We start from the raw sequence: 27286 nt of genomic DNA, 5'->3' as shown, positions 1-27286 counted from the left end.
ATGTCACAAGAATGTCTAAGTTTACCCAAATGTCTTCTATAATGCAAACATTCAAATGCTCACATTTAGATTTTATAAAAGGCATGATTTTTGTATTGCAAATAAACATCTGCAATCATGTTTTTCCTTTATTTTATTTTCTTTCAAATCTAGAAAACAAGTTAATCCATTACACCCAACTTAACAACACAAAGAAGACAGTTGAATTTGTGCTGTGTGGTTAGAGGATGCTTGTTTTTAGGTTCCTTTAGAAAGCCATGAAACAAGCAAAGACCAGAAACAAAGCAGGGAATTTTTTCTTTTAAAAAAAATTTATTTTGTATATATATATATATATATATATATATATATATATATATATATATATATATAGTTTTCCCCCAGATCAACTCCTTCTCTTTTTCCCTTAAAAAAAAAAGCAGGCCTCCTAGGGATATCCACTGAATATGGCCTAAAATGATACAGTAAAACTAGACACAAACCCTATCATCAAGGCGGGATGGGGCAAACCAGTAGGACGAAAAGGTTCCCAAGCTCAGGCAAAAGAATCAGAGACTCCCTGAATCCCATTGTTGAGAGTCCCACTAGAACACCAACTACATAATCATTAGAGCTAGTTCTTAAAACTAGCTAAGTTTTAAGACTTTAAAAAAAGCGAGAAATTAAAGAGTTGTATATTATATAATTTAAAATGTACATAGTTGATGTTTTAAAATCATACTTTTCAAGTTGCATATATCCCAACATTTTGGAAAATAAACAAACAAATATTATCTGGTTAGTTTAAAGAAAACAGAGAGCACAATGTTGTTATTGTTTGCTATGAATAAGAGTTATTTTTATGCAATAAAAGCAGAATATTCTGGGGAAAGTCATTTCCTGTGCCCTATAAACTAATCTAAAAAGGGAAATGATAGCTGGTATGAAGCCATTTGCTAACCATATTCATGCAAATATCTGAAGGCTTATTTATGACATGGACTTGGTTTTCCCATCAATATCCTACAGGATCTCAGGAAAGCTAGGGGAACTTTCGCCGGATATTAGAACAGGGATATTTCGTGACTGCATAGACCATGCACCTGGAGATGAAATACTGGCCATTAAGAGTCAGGAACTGAAGAGAAAGCACAGAGCTCACATTCTTTCCTATAATAATAACCTCAGTTTTAAACATTGATCATTAGCCTCTCTTTTCAAAATGTCTAATGCTAACTTTCCTATTTTTTTTTCCAAGTTAATTCATACTCTTGGGTTTCTTTCCTTCATGCAAGCTCTATTATCCATTTGTTTCATCCAGTTAATCAAATTTCACATTAGATTTTGAACTTCAAAATTTTATTTGTGCAAAATTGTATTCTCTCTAACGTAGAAGTCTGGTTGTCTAACGAAGGGCAAGAGTGATGAGAGAGGGCGTAGGTATTTGAATCATAGGCTACATGATTCGCTAACTTTTGCTTGTACTTTAGAAAGTTTCTATCTTTACCAAAACCCTGTAGTACCTCTTTTATGTATGATATTCCCCCTTCTGGGTCTACCCATAAGACACTTCTCCTCTTCTCAGTGATTATTTCACGGGATTCCCCCTCGCCTTCCAGACAATCTTCTTCATGGCACCATGCGGAATTCCTTGAACATTTCAAGGTCTGCTTAAGAATCTGTTTCATCTTACTCTCAAACATTTATGAAATTTTGTCTTAGACAGTTTTGAACACTTAGCCATGCATGTTGACCACTTTCAACCCCTACCACCCTTACCCATGTTCTCTTCTCTACTTAAATTTTCTCACGTTTAGATGTATTTGTTTTGTTTTGTGACTCACTGAGATGAACCAGGACGGACAACGCTTCTGGAGCCATTCATTGGAGCCTGGTGGACTCAGCAGTTGGTGCACAACTAAAGACATCCATTTCTCCTCCCCAGAATCTATCACGAGCCACTAGTTCAGCAGTAAAGAGGAGGGACTTACTTAGCTGTCCAACTGCTCCCGGGCTTCCTTGATTGATGGCAGTGTTGTTCAGTAGGGGTCCAGTGCGCATAATTTAGTTGCTGTGAATTAATGGTTGAAATGGTTACACTGAATACAAAGAATGGTATTTTGCGGACCTTCACCCTATTGCCCACCTCTATCATATTGTCTGCCCTCCATTGAACAATAGTATAAGGTTTAGATCTTATAGGAGGTGAAAATCTAATTATATATATATATACATACATATGCATATATATATAGCATCACTGGGACTACTTGAAATCGCTTAAGAAGTAACTGGCTAAAATGGACTTCATTTGAAAAGTTCTTGGCAAACATATTTTTTAAAATATTATTTTATGAATGTTTCTTTTTCTTTCCTGAAAGTTTTTCTGGAGTAGTATGTATAACTCTCGTATCTCTGGCGTGGATGTAATCAAGCATACAGCAGATAGACTCACACAATATAAAGAACTGATATAAGTGGATTTTCTTAGTATAAACTAAAAATGAAATCCTAGCGTGAGTTTTTGATATGTGTCTTAATGCTCACTGTTTACTAGATTCTAAATTAGCACTTGCGAGGGCATTTTTTTCAAACTAGCCATTGCACAATAACTTTTTTTTTTAAAATGGAAAATGTCATGAGGATATAATCCAGAATTCTGAATCTAAATTTGAAAAAACTGGCTATGGAATTGGACTTGGAAAAACACATTTACAAAAACACATTTATAGTGTATCCTCCTGTCACCAGAGTTAGTCATTGGCAACAAATATCCCCTCCCTGTTTTCCTGTGCATCTCTGTCCTGGCTTCTGGGGCATTCTGCAGACTACTGAGCAACAACCTTCTCCCAAGGCACCTACTGTGACCATACCAACAGATTTAGAAACAAGAGTGCCATTGTTTCCCCTTAGGCAAGGGAGAAGGGGAAAGATGGTAAAGGGATCAATGCAGGAGCCGTGGGTGTGGGGAAGTACCATGTTTCTTCAGATGTATGCCGGACAGCTGGCAGACAAAAACGAGTCAGTTGCCAATTGCCAGCATGAGCCAGGAGTAACACTATTACACATCTTAGAACAGGGGTTCTGGAAGGAACCACTTTGGATTTGGTTTTCTTCCTAATAAAAAGGGTGGTGCTCAGCACGGTAGAGAAAGGAAATAAGGCATTACAGAATTAACATCACTGAAGTTATTGATGTCTCTGCCCTCCCACCTAGGTGGGCAGTGTTCCAGCATCCAAGTTTGCCCTGGTTTTATGTTTAAAGAGTGATGTCCTTTTAGCCTAGGTCTATTGACACATTGCTTCCTTCTTCAGTCTGCAAAGGCAGGAAAGCATACATTCACTACCACAGCTTTTATATCTAGAGTTTGTCATAATAATAGATGCTACGTTTTTCTTTATTGAATAAATAGCGTATCATCAGGCAGGCCATTATATGGTTTTTGTTGTTTTTGTTATAGTTATGCTGGCCAGCCCTATCACCTGGGAACCCTGTCTCTTTAAGAGATAAGCTCCACCCACTCCCAATCTCCCCTTCCCCACCAAGGCAAGCTGGTATCAGCCCTCTTCTTTTTCTCTCTGTCTGCCCACTGTCTGTCCTGAGCTTTCTGTTTCTCTCCCCCTTTCTTTCTTTATCCTGTTTCCTGTCTCTGTGTGTCCCTCTATTTCTCCCCTCTCCCCCTTCCTTATGCTTGCCCAACACCCACTAAAGTAGCTCTCCATAGCCAAGCTCTCTGTGAATGGTGTTCAGCTGGTTCTGAGGTTCAATCAAGCAAGCCTTGACCTTAACCCTACAGTAAAGTGACTCATATAACTGGGAATGCGTATTATAAAAGGGTAAACTGGGGGCAAAGTCTCGGAAATGAACTTAGGCTCTCAAGTAATGATTCCATCTTTAGTTAGAACCCACTGTCTGCTCGGACAGGTACTTGGAAGGGAGATGCAAGGTAAAATTGAGGTTTGCTTATGTTCTTCAGTGAAATCACCTGATTGTATTAGTGACAAAATGATGTAAATGAAGCCTTTGCAGAGCAGAGTAAAATTTGGTGCAAGTTTACTTTGCTAAGTAGTCTAAGTATTTGATAAAACTAGAAATTTCTCAGCCAAACAGTGGTGGTGCACACCTTTAATCCCAGCACTCGGGAGGCAGAGGCAGGTGAATCTCTGTGAGTTTGAGGCCAGCCTGGTCTACAAGAGCTAGTTCCAGGACAAGCTCTTAAGCTACAGAGAAACCCTTTCTCAAAAAACCAAACCAAACAAAACCAAAACAAACAAGAAAAAAAAAAGAAACTAGAAATTTATCTTTGGGATGAAATCACAGGTGCTCCTTGCCTCTTGTACCATACTCTGGATCCCAGTTCAGAGGGAAGAGAGGAGAAAGAGGCAATGCTTGAACTTTGCTTTAGAAACTTTCTTCCAAGTCTTATAGGACTCTTTGTAATGCAATGAATTGAATCAGAAAGCCCTTAAGAATTGAACACTCTTCTGTTGATCATAAAAATAAATCCAAAATAGTTAATCAGAGGGCAGTGAATAAGTAGCAAGTCGATAAAGAACAAACTACAACAAAGAAGTTGATTACCACAATATCTAGATATTCCTTCTCTTTACATTAGTTCAAGTTGGCTTTGAACTCAATATGTAGCTGAGATTGACTTTGAACCTTAATCCTTGCCTTCACCTCCCAATTGCTTGGATTAGAGATGTATTTCACCATTTTGACTATGTGGTACTAAAGCTGGAACCCAGGACTTTGAGCATACGAGGCAAGTACTGTATCGACCAGGCTAATCCATAGCCTCTGAAATAAACGTTTTTTCTATAAACACTAATTTTTCTTTTGTATCAGGAATGATGAGAGAGAAGGCAAAATACGATGTAAAGATAGTGAAAAGATAGAGATTTGAAGTAATTCTGAAAAACTGTCTTAGACAAAATATCTAATTTTATACCCACTTGCGTCTCTTCTAGTTAATATTACCACAATATCTTTGAAGCAAGTTCTATAATAAGCAAAAAATTAAAATATACAAAACGTCCATTTTAGATTAAGATATCTGCAATGAAAATGTTACTATATAGTATCACTCCAATCTCTCTCAATTATTTGATGTTCTTGCAAGTATGACCCATAGCTGAAATAAAAAAATTAAATGATGTTTCCTTGCAAATCATGGAATGGCCCAGAATTAAAAGAAATCATGTTTGCATCCAGTCTGGTCTATATCTCATCGTTAGTCCTACAGTTGACTTTAGTAAGGATTGTTCTTTCTTGCATACCAAAGGGTGTTCCTGAATGATTCTACAACCTAAAGAATCATAATGAAACAATATTCACCAAATTCATTCCACAAATCTTGATTGATCACTTACTGAAATCCTGGCACGGTTTTAGGCTATGGCTATCAGCAAACGTTAGAGAGAAAAGCCGAAAAGTTAGAGAGTTGCAATCACATCATGAAGAGGCCAAAAATGCACACAGGAGTGAAAGCTCTTCCATAAAGAACAGAAGGAGAGCAGCCATCAGGGGAGAGCAAGGCTGGATGCAGTGGTGGTGACCTACAATCTCAGCACATTATAGGCTCATTCAGGAGGATCAAGGATTGAAGATTATCCCAGGTCTAGGCTGGATTGGGGTACATAGTGCAACCCTGTGTCAAAAATACACGGAAATAAAACAAAACAGAATAAATAAAGGAGAAAGTCACAAGCATCAGTGGATTAGAGTATTGTGGTTTATGTGTCTGTGATACTTTGAGACTTTTCATTAAGTAGTCAGGATGGGTTTTATGAAGAAAGTAGCCCTTGAGTTGAGATCTGCAGGTGAAGAAGGAAATCAGGAAGACAAAGCTTTTGCATTTGGTCTTAGCCCAAAGGCTGGGCAGCTGCAGAATATGTATGCATGCATGCATGTATGCGTGTATTTATATATGTTTACTCACAAATAGCGATTCGGTTACATAAAATTATTACTTAGATCTCTATCTATCATCTATCTGTCTATCTATCTATCTATCTATACATATACATATATATGTTTACTTGTATGAAGTATGTTAGTACCTCCGAATACTGTGTGAGGAGAGTGGATAGGTTCACCTCCTTCTCTGTAGTGGTTTTGCATCTAATCAGGGGCTTAAGCCATGTACTGCATCTCTGTGTGTGAGTAAAGTAACAATAGTAACAACCAACCAAAAGCAGCGGGAAAAGTCGTTCTTGCAGACTGAGCTGTAGATGAGCCTTGCACATAAATATGTGCAGTCTTAGTTTCCTAACCTGGGCACACCTATTCCCATTTCCAAATGGCACATGGGAAGACATTCAAGTCGTATCTCATAAGAGAGTCTCTGCTTTCATTTTTTCCATTTTAAGTCAAGTAAGGCCAGCGGTTTTGCTAGTTAACTGAAAAGCATTTGTGTATGATTAAAAAACCTTTAATGACAGAATTAAGGAAATTACCTCTGGCTGTTGGAAATTACCAAGACTGTTCATTTGTAGACGGACCTAAAATTGTGTGGGGGAGGTCATCATCTTTGTAATTTCTCAGATTTTAATAACATCTCTACATTTTTTCATGTTGCTTTAGATTATAAAACAAAATCATTCTTAATAGAACAGGAATTTCAGCTCAGCTCAAGAACTTTCGGGTATTGTGGTAGACAATTCTTCTGTCCCTGTTTCTGGGAACTTTGTTAAAATTTGCAAAGTTTCAGTCGTTGCTCCCTGTATGTTTCTTCTTCTATGTGGTGAGATGGTTTCAGGGTGATTTCCTCACCTCTGGAAAACTGAAGGGAGCGAGAAAAACTGACATAAAGTGTCCAGGGGTAGGATATATCATCCAATGACAGCTTGTTGTGACCCACTTCCTCCAGCTGGGCCCCATGTGCTAATAATAGCCCACTCAATTGTGAACTCATTGCTTTAATCCATTGGTGAAGTTACTACATTCATGATCTAACCTTCTCTGAACAGAGCAAGCTGAGGACCAAGACCTTTGGCTTTTCATGTTTAAACACAACAAGTTGTCTCTGGTGACTTCCAATGCTTCTGACTTTTAAAGTGTGAGAAAGAAGGACATGGCACCTCTGGCATGCACTCGACAGGGAAAAATGAATGACCCTCTCCTTTTCTTTTCCTGTGCTAATAGGTGCTTCAGAGAGGAGAGACTTTGCTTAAAGAGTGTCTGGAAGCCAGACGGAGCTGAGGTTGTCCATCCTTGCTGGGAAGTGTCCCCAGCCAGGTCCAGACGGTTGTGGTTGTCCATCCTTGCTATGGACAGTCTCCATGGCTGGGTTCGGAGAGATGGGTGGTAGTGTTTGCTGTTGCATCCTTTGTGCACAAGAGGAAAGTGAAGTGAGCATTAAATATGGCATCCCAGACCTTCACGACCCCAGCGTGGGATGAGGTGAACTCGGTCAGGAAGGCAATTGTTCAGAAATACAAGCTGTTAGGACCAACACTTCCTTCTTCCTGTCTGGCCTCACAGAGGTCTTGACACCAGAGGCACTCTGTCAATCCACCACGTTACCCACTTCCTTTCATTCAAAATAAGAGTCCTCTGGAAATTTAAGAGATGAAAGTGCTGTTTTTCAATATATACTTTTCTTTGATCCTCATCCACACTATGAGACAGAAATTTATAAAAGCCTTCTTATAAGACATCAGGCAAACATTCCTGAGATGGCCACTATTTGGGGACCCAATGAATTTACAGCTCAGGAGAAGAAATTGATCAGAACAAACATCTGTCTGAACAAGAGAGGAGAAGTTATTGCAATATAAGGGCTTGGCATACTTTCTACAGGGAAGACCTTCAGTGAACTATAGTTAAAGGCCCTTAGGTTATTCGGAATTTTACTTTTAAGGCTTAATAGTAGTATGAGCATAGATTTAAAACTATTTTCTTCAGGTTCTATGAAGAAGAACGTTAGTTATATTATTTAGGAATTAAGTATCTCTGGCTTACAAAGGTTTCAATATATATCTTTCATTTCTCAAGATTCCTTCCTTCCTTCCTTCCTTCCTCCTTCCTCTTTTCCTCCCTTCTTTGTGTGTGAGCTATCTGTTTGTGTGTTGGTGGGTGGGGGCCAGAAGAGGTTACTGCATTCCCTGGAACTAGATTTACAGGACAATTATGAACTTTGGGTGTTGGGAACTGAACTCAAGTCCTCTGCGAGAATAGTAGGTGATTATAACCCCTCCATGTCTCTCCAGCCTTTCCCCTCCTTCCCCTACCTCTTTCTTCAGCCTTTCCCCTCCTCCCCTACCTCTCTTTTTTGAGATAAAATATCATGATATAGCCCCAGCTGGCTTTGAACTTGAGATCTTCTATGTGGGCATCTGCGTATGAAGGAATGGAAAAGCGGGGAATGTTAGCTCAGAGTTGGCAAAGGGCAGCTTTAAAAATCTTCCTTTTCTGGTTGTTGGTTGTTAAAAGATGGTGTGTGTGCCCTGCCATCTAGTGATTAAGTGCTGAATGTGGACAATTAAATCCGAAAGCACATCAGATTTGTAAGAACACAGATCTATATAAAAGAAAAACTTTTTATAAACATAGAGCCATTGAGTTGATTTCAAGTGAAAGATGATTAAACAAAATGCATCTCTCCATCGCGTTCCCCGCGCCAGGTCTTTGTGGGTGACTCACAATGGAGTCGGTCTGCTGCGGTACTGAGTAAGGGAACGCAATCCTGTAGCCTGCAGTTCAAATGCGGGCAATTACATCACAGAAATTAGAGAAGAGTAAAAATATGGCCGTATTTTGACCTTTTTCAAATGTTAGTGACATTAATAAACTCTCAGCAGCAAAAAGTGCAAGCAGCATGAAATTACAGATTTGCAGGACGTGTGTGTGTGTGTGTGTGTGTGATGTGTGTATGTGTGCATGTGTGTGTTTTCTAGGACTCAAATCTAGACTATAGATCTGAGCCTGGATTCTGTTTCTGAATTGAGTAGCAGAGTCTTGAGGGCGCTATTAGATTTCTCAGGATTTCTTCTGAAAATTCCTACTCTTTGGCTGGTATTCATGCAATAATTATGCCACGACAACATCTTTGTAATTCTTTTCGTCATTTTGTTTCCTGTTCTGCTTTTCATTTAAGTAATTGGCCCTGTAGAAACACAAAGGACGGTAGCCACGTTCTGCACAACGGCCACGCAGAAACACGGAGGAGTTTATGAGCTCTACTTTCTAAGCACTCTTACTGTGCACACATACTTCCTTCAGACACGCACAGCAAGTCTTCACTGGGCCCTCTGTGATGGGAACAGATTCTTGTGTGGGTGAGGAGAAGGCATGCCTCAGAAGTGAATGTGGGATTTCATCTCCTTGCCATGTAAAAGCATTCTGACTACGTGTCCATATCATCTTAAGTTTAATTATAAATTCTCAGGAGAAAGAGACCAGGGATGAATCCGAGTACAAAACCAGCTTTTGCATTGCCATTTCAAGAAAGCTATACAGTGGCCCCTTCTCTGCCCCTGGAGCTGAGATCATATTGTCTCAGACTTCCAGGGAGAAATCGTTCTCATTTGTGTTAACACAGGACTGAAAGGGTGAGTCTTTTTTTCCAATCTCTCTCTCTCACTTCCTCCTGCTCCCTGCCCCGCTTCTTGGGGTCAAGAACAAGTTTATTTGGCTTTCAGAGAAAACAGTACAGATTATTTGAAAAATTCCCAGCAGTCACCAGGAGAAGATGTAGAACAAGAAATGACTTTTAAGTTAGGGATGAAATAGAAACAGCTTTGTCGACAAAGGCAAAAGTATTCCAAACAACACAAACGGACTAGTGAGCTGGAGAAAGAGTTCTCCAGACCTTGTTTCCTAAAGTCGCTGCAGAAATAGGATTAAGCTATCTGCTGAGATTTGTACACATTTTAGTAATACCCAAGTGAAAATTTGCATGCCATCTTGGGTATTTTTACTTTCCAGTTTTAGTTCCAGTTATATTGCATATATCATCACGACTAATACATGTGATAATACACTATGTCTAAGAATATTTCATTATCTATATGAATTTAAATTTGTTGTTTATAGCACACTGTTGCAAAATTAAAATTATATAAGCACAATTCTATATTAATTATATTTAATTAGTATTCATGCATTGTATAATAATTTATACAAATCTATTTTTAGTGTATAAATAAATATAACTTCACAATGTTGTCTAAAGCATTATATATCAGACTATATATATTAATATATGATGTTCCATAGTGATAAATTTATATATAAAACAGAACACATATATCTTCAGTATTTGAATGATCAGCACATACCCAATACCACCTCATCCCGTTAATATGTTTGAACATTACCAACCCTCAACCTTGACCCCCCCAAATTGTAGAGAAATAGCTATTTGACCTAACAGATTATTTAATTTTCAAGCAATGAATTTAAAAGCAGAAAGTAGATGTTGCTTCCTCAACCAGAAACTTAATGAGCAAAGTTCCTTTGATTCTGAAAATTACGTTTATTTATTTATTTATTCTGTACGCCTGTCCACATGTTTGTATGGAAGAGATGGGGAACATGGAACTTGAGCGTGGAAGACAGAGGAAAACTCTGGGCCTGCTCTCGTTACATTTTGCGGAGTCCCCTGGGCTTGAGTTCAAGCTTGGCTACAGACGCCTTTATCCACTGAGCCATATTGGCGCTCAGAAGTTATTTTAAATTTATCTATTTATTGTAGTAGTTCAATTAATTGTGAACTGAGTCCATGTTTATATGGATCATGTTTTGGAATGTTTATTTTGGAAGGAGAATGCTTAAAACTAATTTTAATGCAAGCACAGCACAATCTATTGCTTGAGAATTTCATACATGCACATGCAATTTAATTAATGACTCCATTTCCTCTTCTCCAGTTACTCTAGTATCCCCTGACCACTTAGTTTTCCCAGTACTGTTGGCTCTTTTACTTTAAATTTAGGGTTCATGTAGCGCTGCCTGAAGGTGCATGGATGTAGGTGGCCTTAGCGGGGCATCTTTGACAATATCCTGACTCTCCCTGCCCCACAAGCTACCAGTTGCCAACAAATCCTCAACTAGGGGTGGGGCTTCAGAAGCCCCGCCTCTGATCATGCTCAGGTTTTGATTGGCTTGATCTCGTGCAATCAATTCCTGCTGATGTGAGCTCCGATGTGCCGCTCTGACACGTCTGGGACATACTGTTTGGTTGGAGACAGTCACTGTTTCTGTATCTCACAACCCTTCCTCTCTTCTCTCTTGGTTTCTCCCTCCCTCCCTCCCTCCCTCCCTCCCTCCCTCCCTCCCCTTCCTCCCTCCCTCCCTCCCTCCTTCTGTCCCTCCCTTCCTTCTCTTTGGAAATATTGATACAGGATCTCACTGTGCAGTTCTGGCTGGCCTGGCCAGGCTCTCACAATCTTATTGACTCTTCCTCTGCGATGATAACTGAGCTTTAGAGGGTGGGCTGTGGTATAGGTGTCCATCCCCGTCTTGTTCTGAGCACTTGACAGATGACCTGTTTATTGCTGGAATTGGGGTACTATTCTGTTGTTTCAGTTTCATTCCTGGAACTTCAGCACCTGAAGAAGTTTGTGAGTTGAGTGCTCCCCAATTCCTCTGTTCAATTGCCTTTCATCTTTCTGTGGAGGTATTGAAACTGCCAGTTGAGAACTGTTTTAGAAGGGTTGAGATGCCCATTTTTCTTTGTGAGGTTTTTGCAGAAAGTTCTAGAGGGAAGCTGGGTCTAAACAAGGGAACAGATTGTCTCCTTGTTGAGGAAGGCCATATGGGGTGGGATTCTGAAGAAAAACCTTTGGTATCTGTAGCCTGTGATAGCCATGAAGATACAGGAAAACTGAAGGAACTGGGATCTAGGGACCAGGCAAGAGGATATTTTGTGCAGACCAGAAAGCAACTGCCGTTGCCATATGGAGGAGTTCTGGTGCTAGGGGCGAGAAGTTCTGAGTATTTAGAACTGTGCTATGGTCCTATCTGTGTTCTGTTATGCACAGGTAGGTCTCTTACTGAAGCTAATCATATAATACGTGTATTCTTTCAAGTTAACTAAAACTGTTGTTGCTTCATGTACATATTTCTCAATATTAAAAATAACTTATCAGCTGTATTATGTAACTGTATTATGCACAATTACTCATAATTTTGAAAGTAAAGTCTTGTGAGGAGCATTCCTTGGTGAAATGGCATACTTACTTTGGATCATGTTTTTCCTCGTCATCTGTTAGGGGGACACGTATTTCATTCATCTTTACATGATGAACAGATACTCACTGTTTTATGTGAATAAATCCATCTGTCTTTTGTCTCCTACAGAGATTAGTCCCTTTTCTTCTCTCCTCCCCTTCTTTATCCTCCTCCTCCTTCCCTCTGTGAGTGGTACCTTCCACAACTGCTTTCTATCTGTGTTTTGGGACCGAATTTCTCCCTGAAGTTGGCTGGGTTGAGTGGTTGGGTAGCCCTGGGAAATCCTACCAGTACTAGGTTACAGACATACGTGACTGACTACACTTGCTCAGTCTTTTATATGGGTGCTGGGAATCTAAACCCAGCTCCCCATGCCTGCACAACAGGGCCTTTCCTGATCCAGCTAGGTCTCAAGCCCTAGGATATTACTTCTTAGAAGTTTTAAGACCAAAACGATACTTTATTATCTTAAACATTCCGCAAATTATGAATTACTATCATCTTTTCATTTTTATTTCAGATGAATATGAGGAAGAAGTGGCCTGTACTCAAGGTGGCCAGATGTATTTAAATAGAGACATTTGGAAACCTTCTGCGTGCCAGATCTGTGTCTGTGACAATGGTGCCATTCTTTGTGACAAGATAGAGTGCCCAGAAATGCTCAGCTGTGCCAATCCTATAACACCTGCTGGAGAGTGCTGTCCAGTATGCCCACAAACCCCTGGAGGTGCAGACACTAATTTTGGTAAGCATGCTCACGGCTGTTTCAGAATCGAGTCCATGGCTTTATTTCAGAGTAATTATTGCCCACATAGTTCAACAATCTGGATGAATAATCACAGCAACTAACTCGGTGACCTCAGAAGCTAATGACTTTGAAATCAGTAAACTAATATACATAATATATTATATATATAATATAATATAATATAATATAATATAATATAATAATGTGTGTGTGTGTGTGTGTGTGTGTGTGTGTGTAATGAAACTCATGGAGCAAGTAGAGAACCTGGTTTTCCCTCCTGAGGCTGATTAATATATAGAAATAGATACACAATGATTTCTTGTTTTCTTAACTATCAGAGGACCATGTTTTAAATGGTTATATCTAATTAGAGGACAATTGTGCGTTATAGGTGGCTGTTGTTATTTTGTATATAAAGGGTGCCTCCACGATACTTTGTGGACTTTCATTGTTTAATATCCAAGGGAAAATGCAGAACACATATTTATTGCCTCCGGTACAAGCTTCACCCTATAGAATACAAAAATTATTCATAATAAAGTTTACTGATCTAGCAATTTATCTTACATCACCTCAAAAATCCAAGGCATGATTAGTGTGAACGATGTAATGGAAAGAAATGGAAGCAAGTTCTTGGAGAAAAAAAGGATAATAATTAGTGGGTTTAAAAAGGATTTTTAAAAATGTGTTTAAGTGTAATTGATATATATATATCAATTTGATTATTAATCAAAGAGACAGTCATGTATTACATTTTCATATTTTAATGAGTTACATAAAGCCAACCCCTAAGCTTTTAAGTTGTTTGCTTTATTCCATGTACTGCCATTGTCAAAATATTATCAAGGTTTCCTTTTGCTTTTCACAAATCCCATTTGACAACAAAAATATAATGAAGTATTCAACAGTACATACATGGACATATTAGACAGCCACTTATATCTTTTCATCTTGGATATTATTTAGAGGAAACAATGCACCTAAGATAAATACTTAAACTCAAATTTATACGGTATGATAAACACACGTCATAGAATGATAAAGACAAAGAAGCTCCTGGAAGCAGACCTAATTTCATAGGGGCCCAGGAATCAGTACAATTAAACCATGGGGATAAAGAAATAGCACGTGGGAGTGTGTCAGCAAATGTTGGAGAGCAAAATCGCTAACTTCCTGCCGCTAATCAGTACTTGAAAGTGCAACTCCTTCCTAGAGAAGTAGTGGCAATGAATGGCAACAGACTTATACTAATGAAGCATGAAGTAAGGGTAACTGTTATCAGCTAAATTTATGAGACAAAACCACACTGGCATATGTGTGGTCATAGACCAGGTAAAATTTATGGAGCTGAATACAGTGGCACTTGCCTTTAATTGAGGAGTTGGAATGTGATGAAGAGATCAAGGGTTCAAAGTCAGCCTGAGCTACAGACTGAGTTCAAGGCTAGCAAGATCTAAGGACCAGGCATCAAATCCAAACAAAATTAGCTCATACCAAATTGAGCTTACAATATTCTCAGCATTTCTAGAGCTTTCTGAGTGCTGGGTGCTTTATGTATAAATAAGGCATACGAAGTACTAAGATGTACCTCCAGGTCGAAACCTAGGAAAGCCATAATTGTGTCTAAGAGAAAAACCCTTTTGTCAGGATCCATGTGCGAGTGATGTGAAAGCAATAGAAAAAACAAAACGGAAAGATGAACTAGGAAGTTGAACAATGAGGGGATTGTGCACAAATTACAGAAGAGGTAGAGATGACATCCATGAGAAGAGAAAAATAAAAATTAATCAAGAAGAATTAAGCATATCAAAAGGCAGACGCTATGTAGAAGATGCTCATATAATTAAAAAGTCTCCAAAGATCCTAAGACAATGGAGCAGAGCAAATCGTGACGTAATGGACGAAAACTGCCTGCAGCACTAACAGAACCTGGGCAAACCCTTTTGCTAGTTGGGAAAACCAGGCAGAAATTTGAAAATTATAATCTTTCCCTCTGTGCATTTTGCATGACTGGTGACATATAGTCAGTAGCCACTCTAGACATGCTCTTTGAAGGCCATCATCATTTCCACAAAAACAAAAGTGTGCATTTATAAAACCTAAGGAAACTGAGTAAAAAAATTACCATAAGGCAGTATAGCATAAAATTAACCAGCAGAAATGTACAGATATTTTTTCTGTAAAATAGTTGCATTACAATATAAATAACGAGAATAAAATATATCCCATTCATAGCAATAACAAATATCTATAGTTAAGATAAAACACAGAAAAAATAGCTGATAAAGTTATAATAGATAAGCAAAGGCTGAGAAATGTGAACATTCTATTGTATTCTTATCATGAATATTAATTATCATAAGACCTCTAGAATGGCTGCATTTTAGACAAACCTTAGATTCACAACAATCACACATTTTAAAGCAGTGCAAAGCACAAATAGTTGACAGAATATGAGATAAAAGGGAATTCTACTCATGTCAAAAATAACAGATTTCTTTTGTAATCCTGAAACATAGAAGGCTTTTTTTTCAGGGTCTGGTCAAGTCCAGCGGTAAAGGATTCAGACCTCATGAGTGAGGTCTTAGGTTCATTTCCCAGCATGCAAACAAACAAGGAAAGCAAAATAAAAACAAACGTTTGTTTGTTTTTGCCCTTTTACTCTTTGTTCTTTTGGGGGGACGGCCACTCAGTTCCCAAATAATTACACACACACGGAGACTATTTTTACTTATAATGCCTGATCTTAGCTTGCCTTGGTTCTTGTCAGCTTTTCTTAAATTATCCCAACCATGTTTTGCCTCTGTGCTTTTTCCTTTTCTTGAGTCTGTATATCTTACTTTCACTCTTGTTCCATGGCTGGCTCCTGATGTCCTCCTCTCCTTGTTCTCTTGCTCCTCCTTTTCTTCCCAGATTTCTCCTCCTATTTATTCTCTCTTTCTGTCAGCCCCGCCTATCCTTGCTCCTGCCTCGCTATTGGCCGTTCAGCTCTTTATTAGACCATCAGGTGTTTCAGGCAGGCAAAGCATCACAGCTTTGCAGAATTAAACAAATGAAGCATGAACAAAAGCAACACACCTCAAAACAGTATTCTACAACACGCTGGCATGCAAGCAATAAAGTAACTTTGTAATTCAAGTCACAAAGGATGACAATGTTTTAAATAGAAAGAAATTTCAGCTACAAATAATAAAATTTCAATAACAAAAAATAGGAGAAGAAATGACATATTTTTTTAAAGGAAATTTGACTATGATACCTGTCAGAGTTCCTCAAAATCAAAATTAGGAATCAGTCACATTGTTTCATCTAGCAAATTGAACAATATAGTGGTGTTTGTTAGCACACTGTATCACCAGCTATTGTTATGAGTTTTGTTCACTGACTACAAGATGATCAAGCGGCTGCAACCTCAGGAGGTGGTATATTGATAATATGTCAAATTATAATTATCTATTCATTGGCTCAAAGAGTTTAAGGAAATTTGTCTGATAAATATGCTTACAGGTGGTCATATTTATTCATTTCACATCATTTATAATAATTGACATGGTTCGTGGCTAGTCCATCAAAACCCCAAATTATCCCAATTTCTATATTTCTCTCAGTTCCATTTTTCAAAATATATATGGCAGGGTAATAAGCTATCTTTAGTAATTAGAAAGAAAAGCCAGAAACAATCCAAACAATTAATTTTGGGGAAACTAAGGCTGTTAAATGGACTGTACTGGATTCACGTGATGAGGTCCTGATTTGAAAAGCAAACAGGAAGACAAATTATGCAAAGATTTGTGTGATGTAACTATCTATTACCATACTCAGACAAGGATAGGAGAATAAGGAAAAATTGGGTACCTGATATCATTTACTTATTCATGAGGATTATATACATGAAAGAAATAGCAGTGACTTCTAATGGCACAGGGCTTGGCAGAGACCAGGAAACACGGGACAGAGGACATGACCTGGGTTACAGATGTGGGTTTCCATTGCAGAGTTGGACGTTCAGTACAATTTGCATTTGAACTAAACCTCTTGACTCTTTTAAAGTATTAAAAAAAACCCCAGACAACTCTAAACATAATTTATGATAAAATGAATAGGCTTTGCTAACACTAGAATCACCGTAAATGTTGTGAAGAAAATTATGATCACATGAGGATAATCCAAATATATGTGCAATGTCCTTTGTTAGAATTGTTTCAAAGCAGTTTTTGCACTCTGCCATATTCGTGCAGAGATAACCTGTCTGTGTTGAAATCTTTATCTATAAGAAATAAACTATTGAAAGCATATATGCTGCGTGTTTTTCATAGTCATTGCTCCATAAAGTGATATGTTTATTCTTTTCTTTTTGTAGGTAGAGGAAGGAAGGTGAGTTTTACTTTGTATTGTTTCTTTTCCGCAAGCAAATCTCTTTCTGAGACAATCCACACAGAACTGTGCTTTGAAATGTCTGGAAGCTTGGAGTGGAGTGTAAGGTAACCTGAAATACACAGAGACTGAATGGATACAGTTCCTTGACTGCTGAGAGTTACAGAGGCCGCTAACCTACTGGTTCTGCAGTTCGTTTGTCTTTTCTGTGTTCAGCGTGGGAGAGTCAGGGCTTTCCATATACTGGACAAGCCTTCGACGACTGAGCTAGTTTTAGTCAACTGCCCGTTCCGGTCAGAAAGTTGTGAACTACATTAGGAGTTTTGGAACACGTTCTGCTGTTTCCATCCTTTTATTATTCATTGTACTCAGTAAATAGTTCATGTGCCTTAGGAACTTGACGTACATTTGTGGTCAGGGGAAGATCAAGGAAAAGGAAGGAGGAAAGACAGGAAGGAAGAAGGAGGAAGGGGAAGGAGAGAAAGCGAGGGGTGTTCTACTTTAATGAATTGGTCTCTTCATCGGAGGATAATTAATTGATCCAAAATAAATTAATTTTTTTCCCAAAGCATACTGCTTGCCCTCTTCTCCCTCCTTCACCTTCAGGACCTTACCTGAAGAAGGTATTTTCCTGGAGAAGACCTTCTTGTCTGTGAGAACAGCAGTAATTATAACTGTTTCCCTAGTAACTACCTGTGCTCTAGGGCCACGTTCCTACTCTAATGCATCACCTGCTCCAGACTCAGATCAACCCATGTGATCGCTGTATTGTATGTCCAGCTACTGAGTCTGTCATGATGATCATTGAAATGGTCAGTTTTAAAGTTTCACCAGTTTTCCATGTGTGAGGTAATATTGGAAAGATATAATTAGATTTTCCCCTTTGGAATATACGATTTGGTGACCTAGATTTTTATTGGTGTCTAGTTTTCCTTGTTGCTCCTTCACTGACATTCATACATTGACATGGCAGTCTCTTGCTATGCAATCGACTTTTTCCAATGTTTCCCTCAGAGATTGAGAAGCACACGCTAGAACAACCGTGCTTTCTCTTCTGATGAGAGGCAAGCATCTGTAACTTTTGATGTTCGCCATGAAGTCTATGGAAGGAACACGAGGGGCAAGAATGGTTTCTGTCGATGACAATACCCTGCCACTTTGGACGTATGGGAAACTCAAATGCATAGCTCTCTGGGTTTCTTCTGTGGTTTTACTCTATGGGGAGATGTCCCGGTGACTCTCTGTCTTTACTTCTTTCTCCCTGACTCTTTCTTATTCTAATCAGCTCTCTGCTATTGGTGTTATGAAAAATGAAGTAAAGCAAAGGTTTACTTCCTTCCCATTTCATGTGCTTCATTTCTTTCATGGTCTTCATCTCTGTAGAAGTTGTCTTCACAAAGAATGTCTGACCAAATGCTTTGATCATGGAACGTTAACTTCGTTCACATTGCTAGCATTTTATCCACATTCCCAGTATTTCTCTAGACTAGTGCGACATGTTATTGCTCCAAATAATTTATATTTTATTAATTGGTTTCTTCTTTTTTTTAAAAAAATCTTTCTAGGGACAAAAAGGAGAACCAGGACTCGTGCCTGTTGTAAGTGTATATTATTTATACATAAAACAACATATGTACTATTTTCAAGCATAACTATAGAAGTTGTATATTATTGTTTCCATTCAAAAAGAAAGTTAATTTATATTGAAAAAGTTTAATAAAACATGCACAAGGCAGAATACAGTATTAGATATCATATGTATGCTTTATAACATTAAATTTTATATTCACATGACGGACTACACAAAAAATCATATTTTTATAGTATTAAGTGTATTGAATTGTATATAATGGTGTTCTGCACTTTTGGAAGTGTGTCATTCCTAATCCTGATCAAAATTCCACATTAATTCAGAATTCTCAGGACATCATTATCCTTGTGGTGACCAGAAGCTACACCATGGATATGACAAAAGTGCTATCATTTCAAACCATAGATTTTATAGCAGCTTTCATTGATCTGTTAAGCGAAAAGATTACACTCAGTAATTATTAGGTAGCAATAGGTACTACCTAGAGTAATAGCAATAAGGTAGAAAACCCTATTTTCTCAATTTACCCAAAAGTATGCATTTCTTATAGTTTCCCCTTTTCATATTTGACGTGTCTTAGATTCTAAATATTTGACTAACTTTCTCATTCCACATAATTCCGTGAGTGAGATTGTTTCACAGACATCATTCTGCATTTCAGTCTGCATATAAATTTCCATTTAAAGAAACTTATTATAGAGAGAACAAGCAGTTAGTTCAAGGTCACATAGCTGCCCTGAGAGTGAAGATTTGGCATAGAGCCCCTGTCTTCAATGTGAATGTATTGTATCGATGTGAATTTATTGTATCAATAAAATGTATCAATTTCCATGCAAACAGTATATTTCTGTACTAAAGTTCCAAACGGGTGATATTTTAACTTGGAGTTCAGAAGCAGTGCAACTAGTTGGCCACATCCTTTAAAAGATTCCACCGAGCTTTTGTTCTTATTCATTAGATTTTTGAGTTTTCCAAGTCTCTCTATAAGCTTTATCTTCATAATTTTCTTGTTTGGTGTTTAGGTAACGGGCATACGCGGTCGTCCGGGACCTGCAGTAAGTGTTTTCCTCCAGTATTTGTTGTGAATACTGAGCATCTATTTTTTTTTTTTTACTGATTTTATTGAGCTCTAAATTTTTCACTGCTCCGCTCCTTGCTTCTCCCCTTCCCTCCTTCAACCCTCCCCATGCTCCCAATTTACTAGGGAGATCTTGTCTTTTTCTACTTCCCATGTAGATTAAATCTATGTGTATCTCTCTTAGGGTCCTCTTTGTTGTCTGGCTTCTCTGGGATTGTGATTTGTGGGATGGTTTTCTTTGCTTTATGGGAAAACATCTTAATAAAAAAATTAAATAAAACAACAGAAGCAAGATTGTTGGTTGAAACAAATAACAATTTTTAAATAAATGTTTCTAGTAAGGCAGCAACTGTGGCAGTTAGAATTCGAGAAATTTTGAGTAGAGTTTATATGTATGCATGTATGTGTGCCATAGAAACAATAATCCATCATTGTTTGAATGCACATGAAACAACAGTAAGCTGCCAGCCAGCAGCAGAGAGCCCAGTGGTGAGTGGTCTGGAGCCTTGTGTGCCAATCTGAACTCACATATTCTACCAGATAACTGATAATGTAGGGCTGGCACTTTTCCGTGAGTCTTCAGACATGAACTCTTAAGCTTTTGTACCTAGAACTTATTGGCCAAAGATTTACATTGCAGCCAGCTTGTGAAAATGATGCTTAATTTGCAATTGCTAGCTATGCCAATACGTTCAGTTCCGTGGTGCCTTTATGTGGTGCCCAAGTCTGTGCAGCTCTTTGAACTTCACCCCTGAAACACTCAGCCCTTTGGTTTATAGAACATTCGCTTTCTCAAGCTTTGCTGTCCAGTCTTCAACTGCACTAAACTGGAAAAGCGATGTGTTCTTTTATCGATTACATTCTTTAAAAATTCATAAATGTTTATATCCATAACCATACTTTGTATTTTAGGGCCCTCCAGGATCACAAGGACCAAGAGGAGACCGAGGCCCCAAAGGAAGACCTGTAAGTTGGCGATTTGTTTCCCCCATCCCCCAAATGTTTGTCCAATATGCTAGTTTGCACTTTTCCTTTGAGTGCAGGGAGGGTACCAGAGACACTTTTGCTCTGCCATTTCCACTAAACGCCACAAAGAATTCCAATCACGAAATGAACTTACAGTTCTCCAAATGTAGAGAAAATTATTGCATGAAAGTGATTAGCCACTCCTTACTAGACAGATAACACAACTGCAATCACTTAGATTTTATAAAGTCAAATTACCTACACACTGATGATAGAAACAAGGTTAATACATCATGCCGCGTTCTGAAGCTGTCATTCACGAGAGAACGATGCCAAGAATGTTAATATAAGGTAAAACACCTGCACTCTGGTTTTTATGGAGTCTGTGGAAATTTCCAACTGGAGAGGGGAAAAAAGAAACTATTGGTGGATAAGATTTATTTCCTAAGTAGAATTCTTTCCTTCCCATGGTGTAGATGTTACAGAGATTTAATAACTGGAAGAAATTAACACTTCTAACGAAGGTTATGAGTTAGAACTAAAGGCGGTGTATCCTTGAGCTAAAACATGACGTCACACATTGTAGAACCTCGTTATCTCATTATCTACTTGCATACGAGGTATATTCTTTTCTTGTTAAGTGTACGCTTTCTTACACCCACCATAAAATCTAAGATGTTTCATATATTGAGAAACTGGATTATGTTTTTGTGCTGTCATTACCCCTTATTTCGGTCAGGAAACATTTGTGTTGTTTAATTTTTATCTCTAATTGTAGCTACTAAAACTTAATTTTCAATGGAATTTTAAGTATCCAAATATGCATTTGTCGGGATATACGTGGAAGGAATAGATAAGCAAGGAGGCAACACGTGACTCTGGACGTATAAGTAGGAGTGGAATCTATTGTAGGTCAGATCGTTCTGAAATCTTACAGCCTAGTTTTCTCTAAAAGCATCCACACATTAAACCAAACGGAGGACGAAGCGCTCAGGCTTCTAGAATCGAGCTGGCAGTGTGGGTAGATTGCATACAGGTAGATGGTAGTGCCCAAACCAGCTGTGGCCGCATCAGGGGACTAAATCTCATGTTCTCATCCTCTCGTGCGCTCTTTGCTGTTCTATCGAGCTACTTCGCTGGTATTAGTGGTTTCAATGCGTTTAGCGCTCCAGGTGTCACCACAGACTAAAAATGACAAGCAGGGAAAAGTGAAGAGTGTCCACTGTTTTCTTCATGTGGACGTTGAAAGTTCGCCACCTAGTGGCCATCTGCAAGTACTTTTATGCAGCGTGCTGCCCGAGCGTCTTCTGGGAGGATGGGAGAAAAGGATGGAACAGAACATTTACTTACTTTAACACACAAATGATGTGATTAAGTTTAATTGAAAATATGCATTTGAATGGGTTACCAATTCTAGTTCATTTTTAGTTTTTAGTCACTAAACCGTCTAAACATTGTATTCTTATTCTCCTTAAATGGTTTACATTCACTTCGTCTTAGAAAATTTTCGCAAGTGTTTATTTACTTAATTTTCAAGTTCTGATAGACCAACACATACAAGCGATATTTAGAGAGAATTCCAGGAAAATACAGAAGAAATTGGACTTCAGCAAAAATGTAGGTTCTCTTCAGGCCAGACCTTGCTTGGTATCCGATCAGGCTTAACCAGCGAATACAGTAACAATCCCAAGAAATCCTATTAACCAGATCTCTTTCTATTCACACACAAAGCAAATAGAAATTTCCATTTATTTTGGAAACATTTGGGGAGTAAGCATTTTGTTTCTGTTTTAAGTTTCTGTTTATAATAATAGTTTGTACTGAGCAGTTGGCTTTTGGGGGGAAAAGCACTCTGTGTGTTCTGGAGCAGGGTGCCTGCCACACTCTGTGATCCGGGGGCGAAGATGACAGGGGAAGTAAACCTGATAATGCACCAGAGAGAGTAGTGACTTGCCAGTGGACGAGGGGCAAGAAGGGGACTGATTTTTTTCAAATATAAGAATGTTTTTTTTTCTAAGAAATCGTGCTTTGGATTTTTTAGGCTATTTTTTTTCTCTCGGTTCAAAGACATAAGTGTTATTTGGCCAACTCCAGAAAAATATGGGTGTTTGAGTACAGCAAATTACGATCAATCAGCTTCTTCAGCTTGTCCAGCCTTCTGGGCTGCATTGTGGATTTACCTTTGAGTTGCTGACTGTGGGCCAGGTAGAGCTACTCTCTTGGCTAAGAATTAGAAGCTTTTTTACTATTAAACATCAAACTACCACTTTACTCGTTGCCCATATATACTGATAAAATTCAAATTATCTTGTGACTTCTTTGTTCCTCTCCTATGAGAGCTTAAGATTTTTAGACGTACAAGCGCGCGCGCACACACACACACACACACACACACACACACGCATGCGCGAGCTTCATGGGAATGATGAAGCTGGGAAATGGCGCTTTTCCAGACCTGAGGACGTGGCTCTTCCCCAAGTTGCCCTCAGAATGTGGGTTAGGGAAAGGGTGGGGCTTGGCGGGAAGGGTCATTGTTCACTTCTCTGAGAACTGGCCTCTCATGTCTCATTCGTTTGGCTGACCGCTTGCGTGGGAAGGAAAATAAGACGTGCCAGGCTTAAAGTAAAGAAGAGTGAAGTGTGCAAATGTTATCCACAGTATTGAGTGTCCACTGTGTACCAGAAATTCTGCAAACCTCATGCAATTTGGAAGATGAAATAGACCCACAAACTCTATCCAGGGCTTTTGCATTTTAGGAGGAGATAGGGTGAAAAACAGGATAAGCAGGCACATTCACAGGTAACTGTAATACCAGACAGATACATTTAGAAACTGTTTATTAAATATACGTAAGCAAGAAAATCTCATCAAATAAACCTCATTCTAGACTGATGCTGAGGTGACATGATTTTTGAATTATTCTAAGATTTAACACATCAAATAAAATTCTTACCAAGACTGTGTCTCGGTGACAGAAGTCCTGAGCAGTAGGGAAATTGGCAGTGTTTAGATTGTCTGTTATAATGACCATGGTTGCCTTCTCCAAGTCTGTGCATTTAGCTTCCTATTGAGCACCTATTTGAAAGTGATTCTAACATCCAGTGGTTTTCTTTCCTAGGGTCCTCGTGGTCCTCAGGGAATTGATGGAGAGCCAGGTGTTCCTGGTCAACCCGGTGCCCCAGGGCCTCCTGGACATCCCTCTCACCCAGGGCCTGATGGAATGAGCAGGGTGAGTTGTGTGTAACAGTTAGGTGATTCACAAATCGTGAATTCAGCCTGATGGTGTCAGACTGTATCCGTTCAGAAGTTTATACTTTACTCTGAACCTGTGGCATGAATGCAGATCTACTGGGAACAACAGTGAAACTTATAAATCCACAAGGAATTGCTGGAAAATCCAAAGCATCCTTTTCTCAAGGTTTGCATCAAATTATTTGTTCTTCAGCGGTAGTTCCAGACCCCAAAACCCTCGCTTTTTTTCTGGGGGTGCTGAGAGAACACTGCAATGCTCATACAATGAACTGAAGAACACACCTCTCTGTCCTGCTGTTCCCCAGGCTCCCAAAACCAAACCTGCATCCTCCCAAGAGAGGATGCCATATTTGTGGTGATGGAAAGAACACGAGGTTGTGCAGACTCTTGGGGCAGACATTTTTGTCACCATGACAGATGCTGGTGAGAAACAGTTTACAGGGGAGATGATTGGTTCACAGTGTGAGAAGTTTCCATCCATGGCTGCTGGCTCCCTTGTTTCTGGGCCTGTGTGGGGTAGAGCATCATGGCCTAACATTGAGAGAGCAAACATTCCCCTTCTCCATGGCCAGGGAGACGACAAATAAAGGAAGAGTTCTCCAAAACATATTTGCAGTGACTTAGATAATTTCATGCAGCTAGATCTCACTTCTGAATGTTTCTACCTCCTCCCAACCCATGCTTTTGACTTATGACTCCATTGGTGAGTGAATTCATTGGGAATATCCATGGTCCAGTTACTTCCCAATACTCCACCTGTGAACATTGCACTGGGGACCAAGGTTATAACCCAAGGCATTAGGGTGTGTTGGGGAAGCTATATCAAGCCGTAGTAGCATTAAACATATTTCTTATATTTTAATTTTCTTCTTTAATCAAATAAATTTGTCTGCCCCGTTGAACTCTTGGTGGCTGCAGATGGCACTCGGGGTTTACTGCATAGGAAAAGCCACCTGATGAGTGCGAAGACTACTAGTGTATTGCAACTGTTCATGCATTTGCTTACCAACTAATAAAAAAAGGAACAATCTGTTTATATGTTGAACAACATACTTATTTCCCACTAAAATTAATAAATTAATTAATAAAGCTGCTGAAAAATAGATGAATAGTTTTAGTCAGTTTAACTGCCAGAGCATTTAAAAAATACCAGAGAATAAGTAAAACGATTTCCACTTCTTCAATAATCAGAGATTTACTGAAAGGATTATAACAATTTTGTCAACTTACAGAAAAGCAACTTTTAGGTTACTTTCCATGAGTCAATAAAAAACCCCATCTAGTTAAAATATTCTGAAATGGAATCTGGCATCTTTAGGATAAATATTTAAAGTACATCCTTTAAGCTTTGCTCTGTTACAAGCATGTTCCGGGTGGGAGAGAGCCAGATGAAGACATTAGATCTGTGGCAGGCAGCTGAGAACCTGTCAAGATTCGTGTGCCTGGGTTGCAGCAGGTTTTCTGAAATAACATATGGAGAAAACACCCTGGGGGAAGAATAGTCCATCAAACGCACGCACACCGAAAAGCAGCTTGAATTCTTCCCCACGTATTAAAGTCAAATATTCAGAACGGCGCTTAGAGGAGTCTGGTAGAGAAAGCGGAGTGGGCACGTTGTTCACCATTAGAAGTGTGGCAATACACATCTTTTACAGTGTAAATAATGTCAACGCTTGCCTTTCACAGCCCTTTTCAGCTCAGATGGCTGGACTGGATGAAAAATCGGGACTTGGGAGTCAAGTGGGACTCATGCCTGGCTCTGTGGTAAGCACACAGTTTACTGGTAAAGTATTAGTTGAAAGAGACTTCTAAATGGGGAAGCTTGAGTGAGTTAGATAAAATTGTAAGCAAATGAGGGGGCTCAGCTGGTGAAGGCGACAGCTGCCACGCCTGCTGATTTGAGATCAACCCCCAAGAAACATACGGTAGGAGAGACTAGATTCTTATGACTTTCACATGTGCACCGTGACACTCAAGTATACACACACACACACACACACACACACACACACAGAGTGAGAAACACACACAGATGCACACACTAACAGACACAGAAGCACAGACATTCACAGAAACACAAACGCACACTCATACACACCTACACCGACACACACATATATGCACACACAAACATCTATACACATACACACAGAAGCACAACATACACAGAAACACATACAGATGCTCATATACACCTACATACACAAACACATACACACATGGACATATATACACACATTAACGTAAGCATATACATACACACATACAAACACATACACACACAAACGTTCACACACATATGCACACAAAATACACACATTTTATTAATATAAATAAAATTAGAGTATTTTAGAACACACTTATCAAGACATTTAGTTTATTTTGCAAGTCCTGCCGTGTGTGAGTTGAAAGTCCAGGAATGTTCCAGTCATACCCTTATGTATTATTTGTGAGCATCAGTCAACATCTGTCTGCATATTTCATTTCGCACTTAAGGAAGAGGACATGACTACCATCAAAGAGACTATTTCTTTATAGGAAAATTGTATTTATTATTTTTATAGTGTCGATTTGAAACCCTGACTTGTTTGATTTCTCAAACAAATGCTGGGTCATTTCCATCTTTATGAGTTCCCACTGACGTAGCATTCTTTGACCGGACATCCATAGTCTAGCAGCTCTGCTTCCCTGGCTATTCCTCTTTCGTCTTTGGCCCTGTGAATTTTCCAGCTTCTTGGACTGATTTTTAACTTGGCGATATAAAGGATTCCAGACACACAGTGTGAACTAACACTCTTCACACCAATTCTTCAATGCCTTTTGAACTGAATAATTCAAAACTGGTCCATGTTAATGAAATCTCAGACAATGCAAAATAAAGTCACACCTCATAGATATCCAGCCCTCTACCCATCTTTAAGGCCAGCTTTAGGCTACCTCAAACATGATTTGCATGTCTTCCAAATCACTGTTTACTGCTTGTTTTGTGATAGTTTTCTGAGATATCTAATGTTTTATATATTTAAATTTAAATTACATTCATTTCCCTACGACTATCTTATCAAACTGTGTTTATTTTTAGTCCTTTAATTTAAAATTTTAATTAAAATTAATGTTTTCT

General features: G+C 38.8%; 1 protein-coding gene across 1 annotated transcript in view; it reads left to right on the top strand.

Annotated features, from left to right (window-relative positions):
* LOC121442196 (collagen alpha-2(V) chain) overlaps positions 1-27286 on the top strand; it is a 126994-nt gene that overhangs the window by 49923 nt on the left and 49785 nt on the right. The window contains exons 2-8 of the mRNA XM_041643657.1: positions 12677-12901; positions 17265-17278; positions 18844-18876; positions 19892-19924; positions 20860-20913; positions 24032-24142; positions 25852-25929. Coding sequence (XP_041499591.1) covers positions 12677-12901; positions 17265-17278; positions 18844-18876; positions 19892-19924; positions 20860-20913; positions 24032-24142; positions 25852-25929 — 548 coding nt within the window. The remainder of the gene's footprint in view (positions 1-12676; positions 12902-17264; positions 17279-18843; positions 18877-19891; positions 19925-20859; positions 20914-24031; positions 24143-25851; positions 25930-27286) is intronic.

This window comes from Microtus oregoni, unplaced genomic scaffold, assembly GCF_018167655.1.
Source record: "Microtus oregoni isolate MIOR12 unplaced genomic scaffold, Mior012 000087F_ref0000451, whole genome shotgun sequence".
NCBI lineage: Eukaryota > Metazoa > Chordata > Mammalia > Rodentia > Cricetidae > Microtus > Microtus oregoni.
Note: the sequence above shows the minus strand (reverse complement) of the source record. Positions and strands in the feature narration are given on the sequence as shown.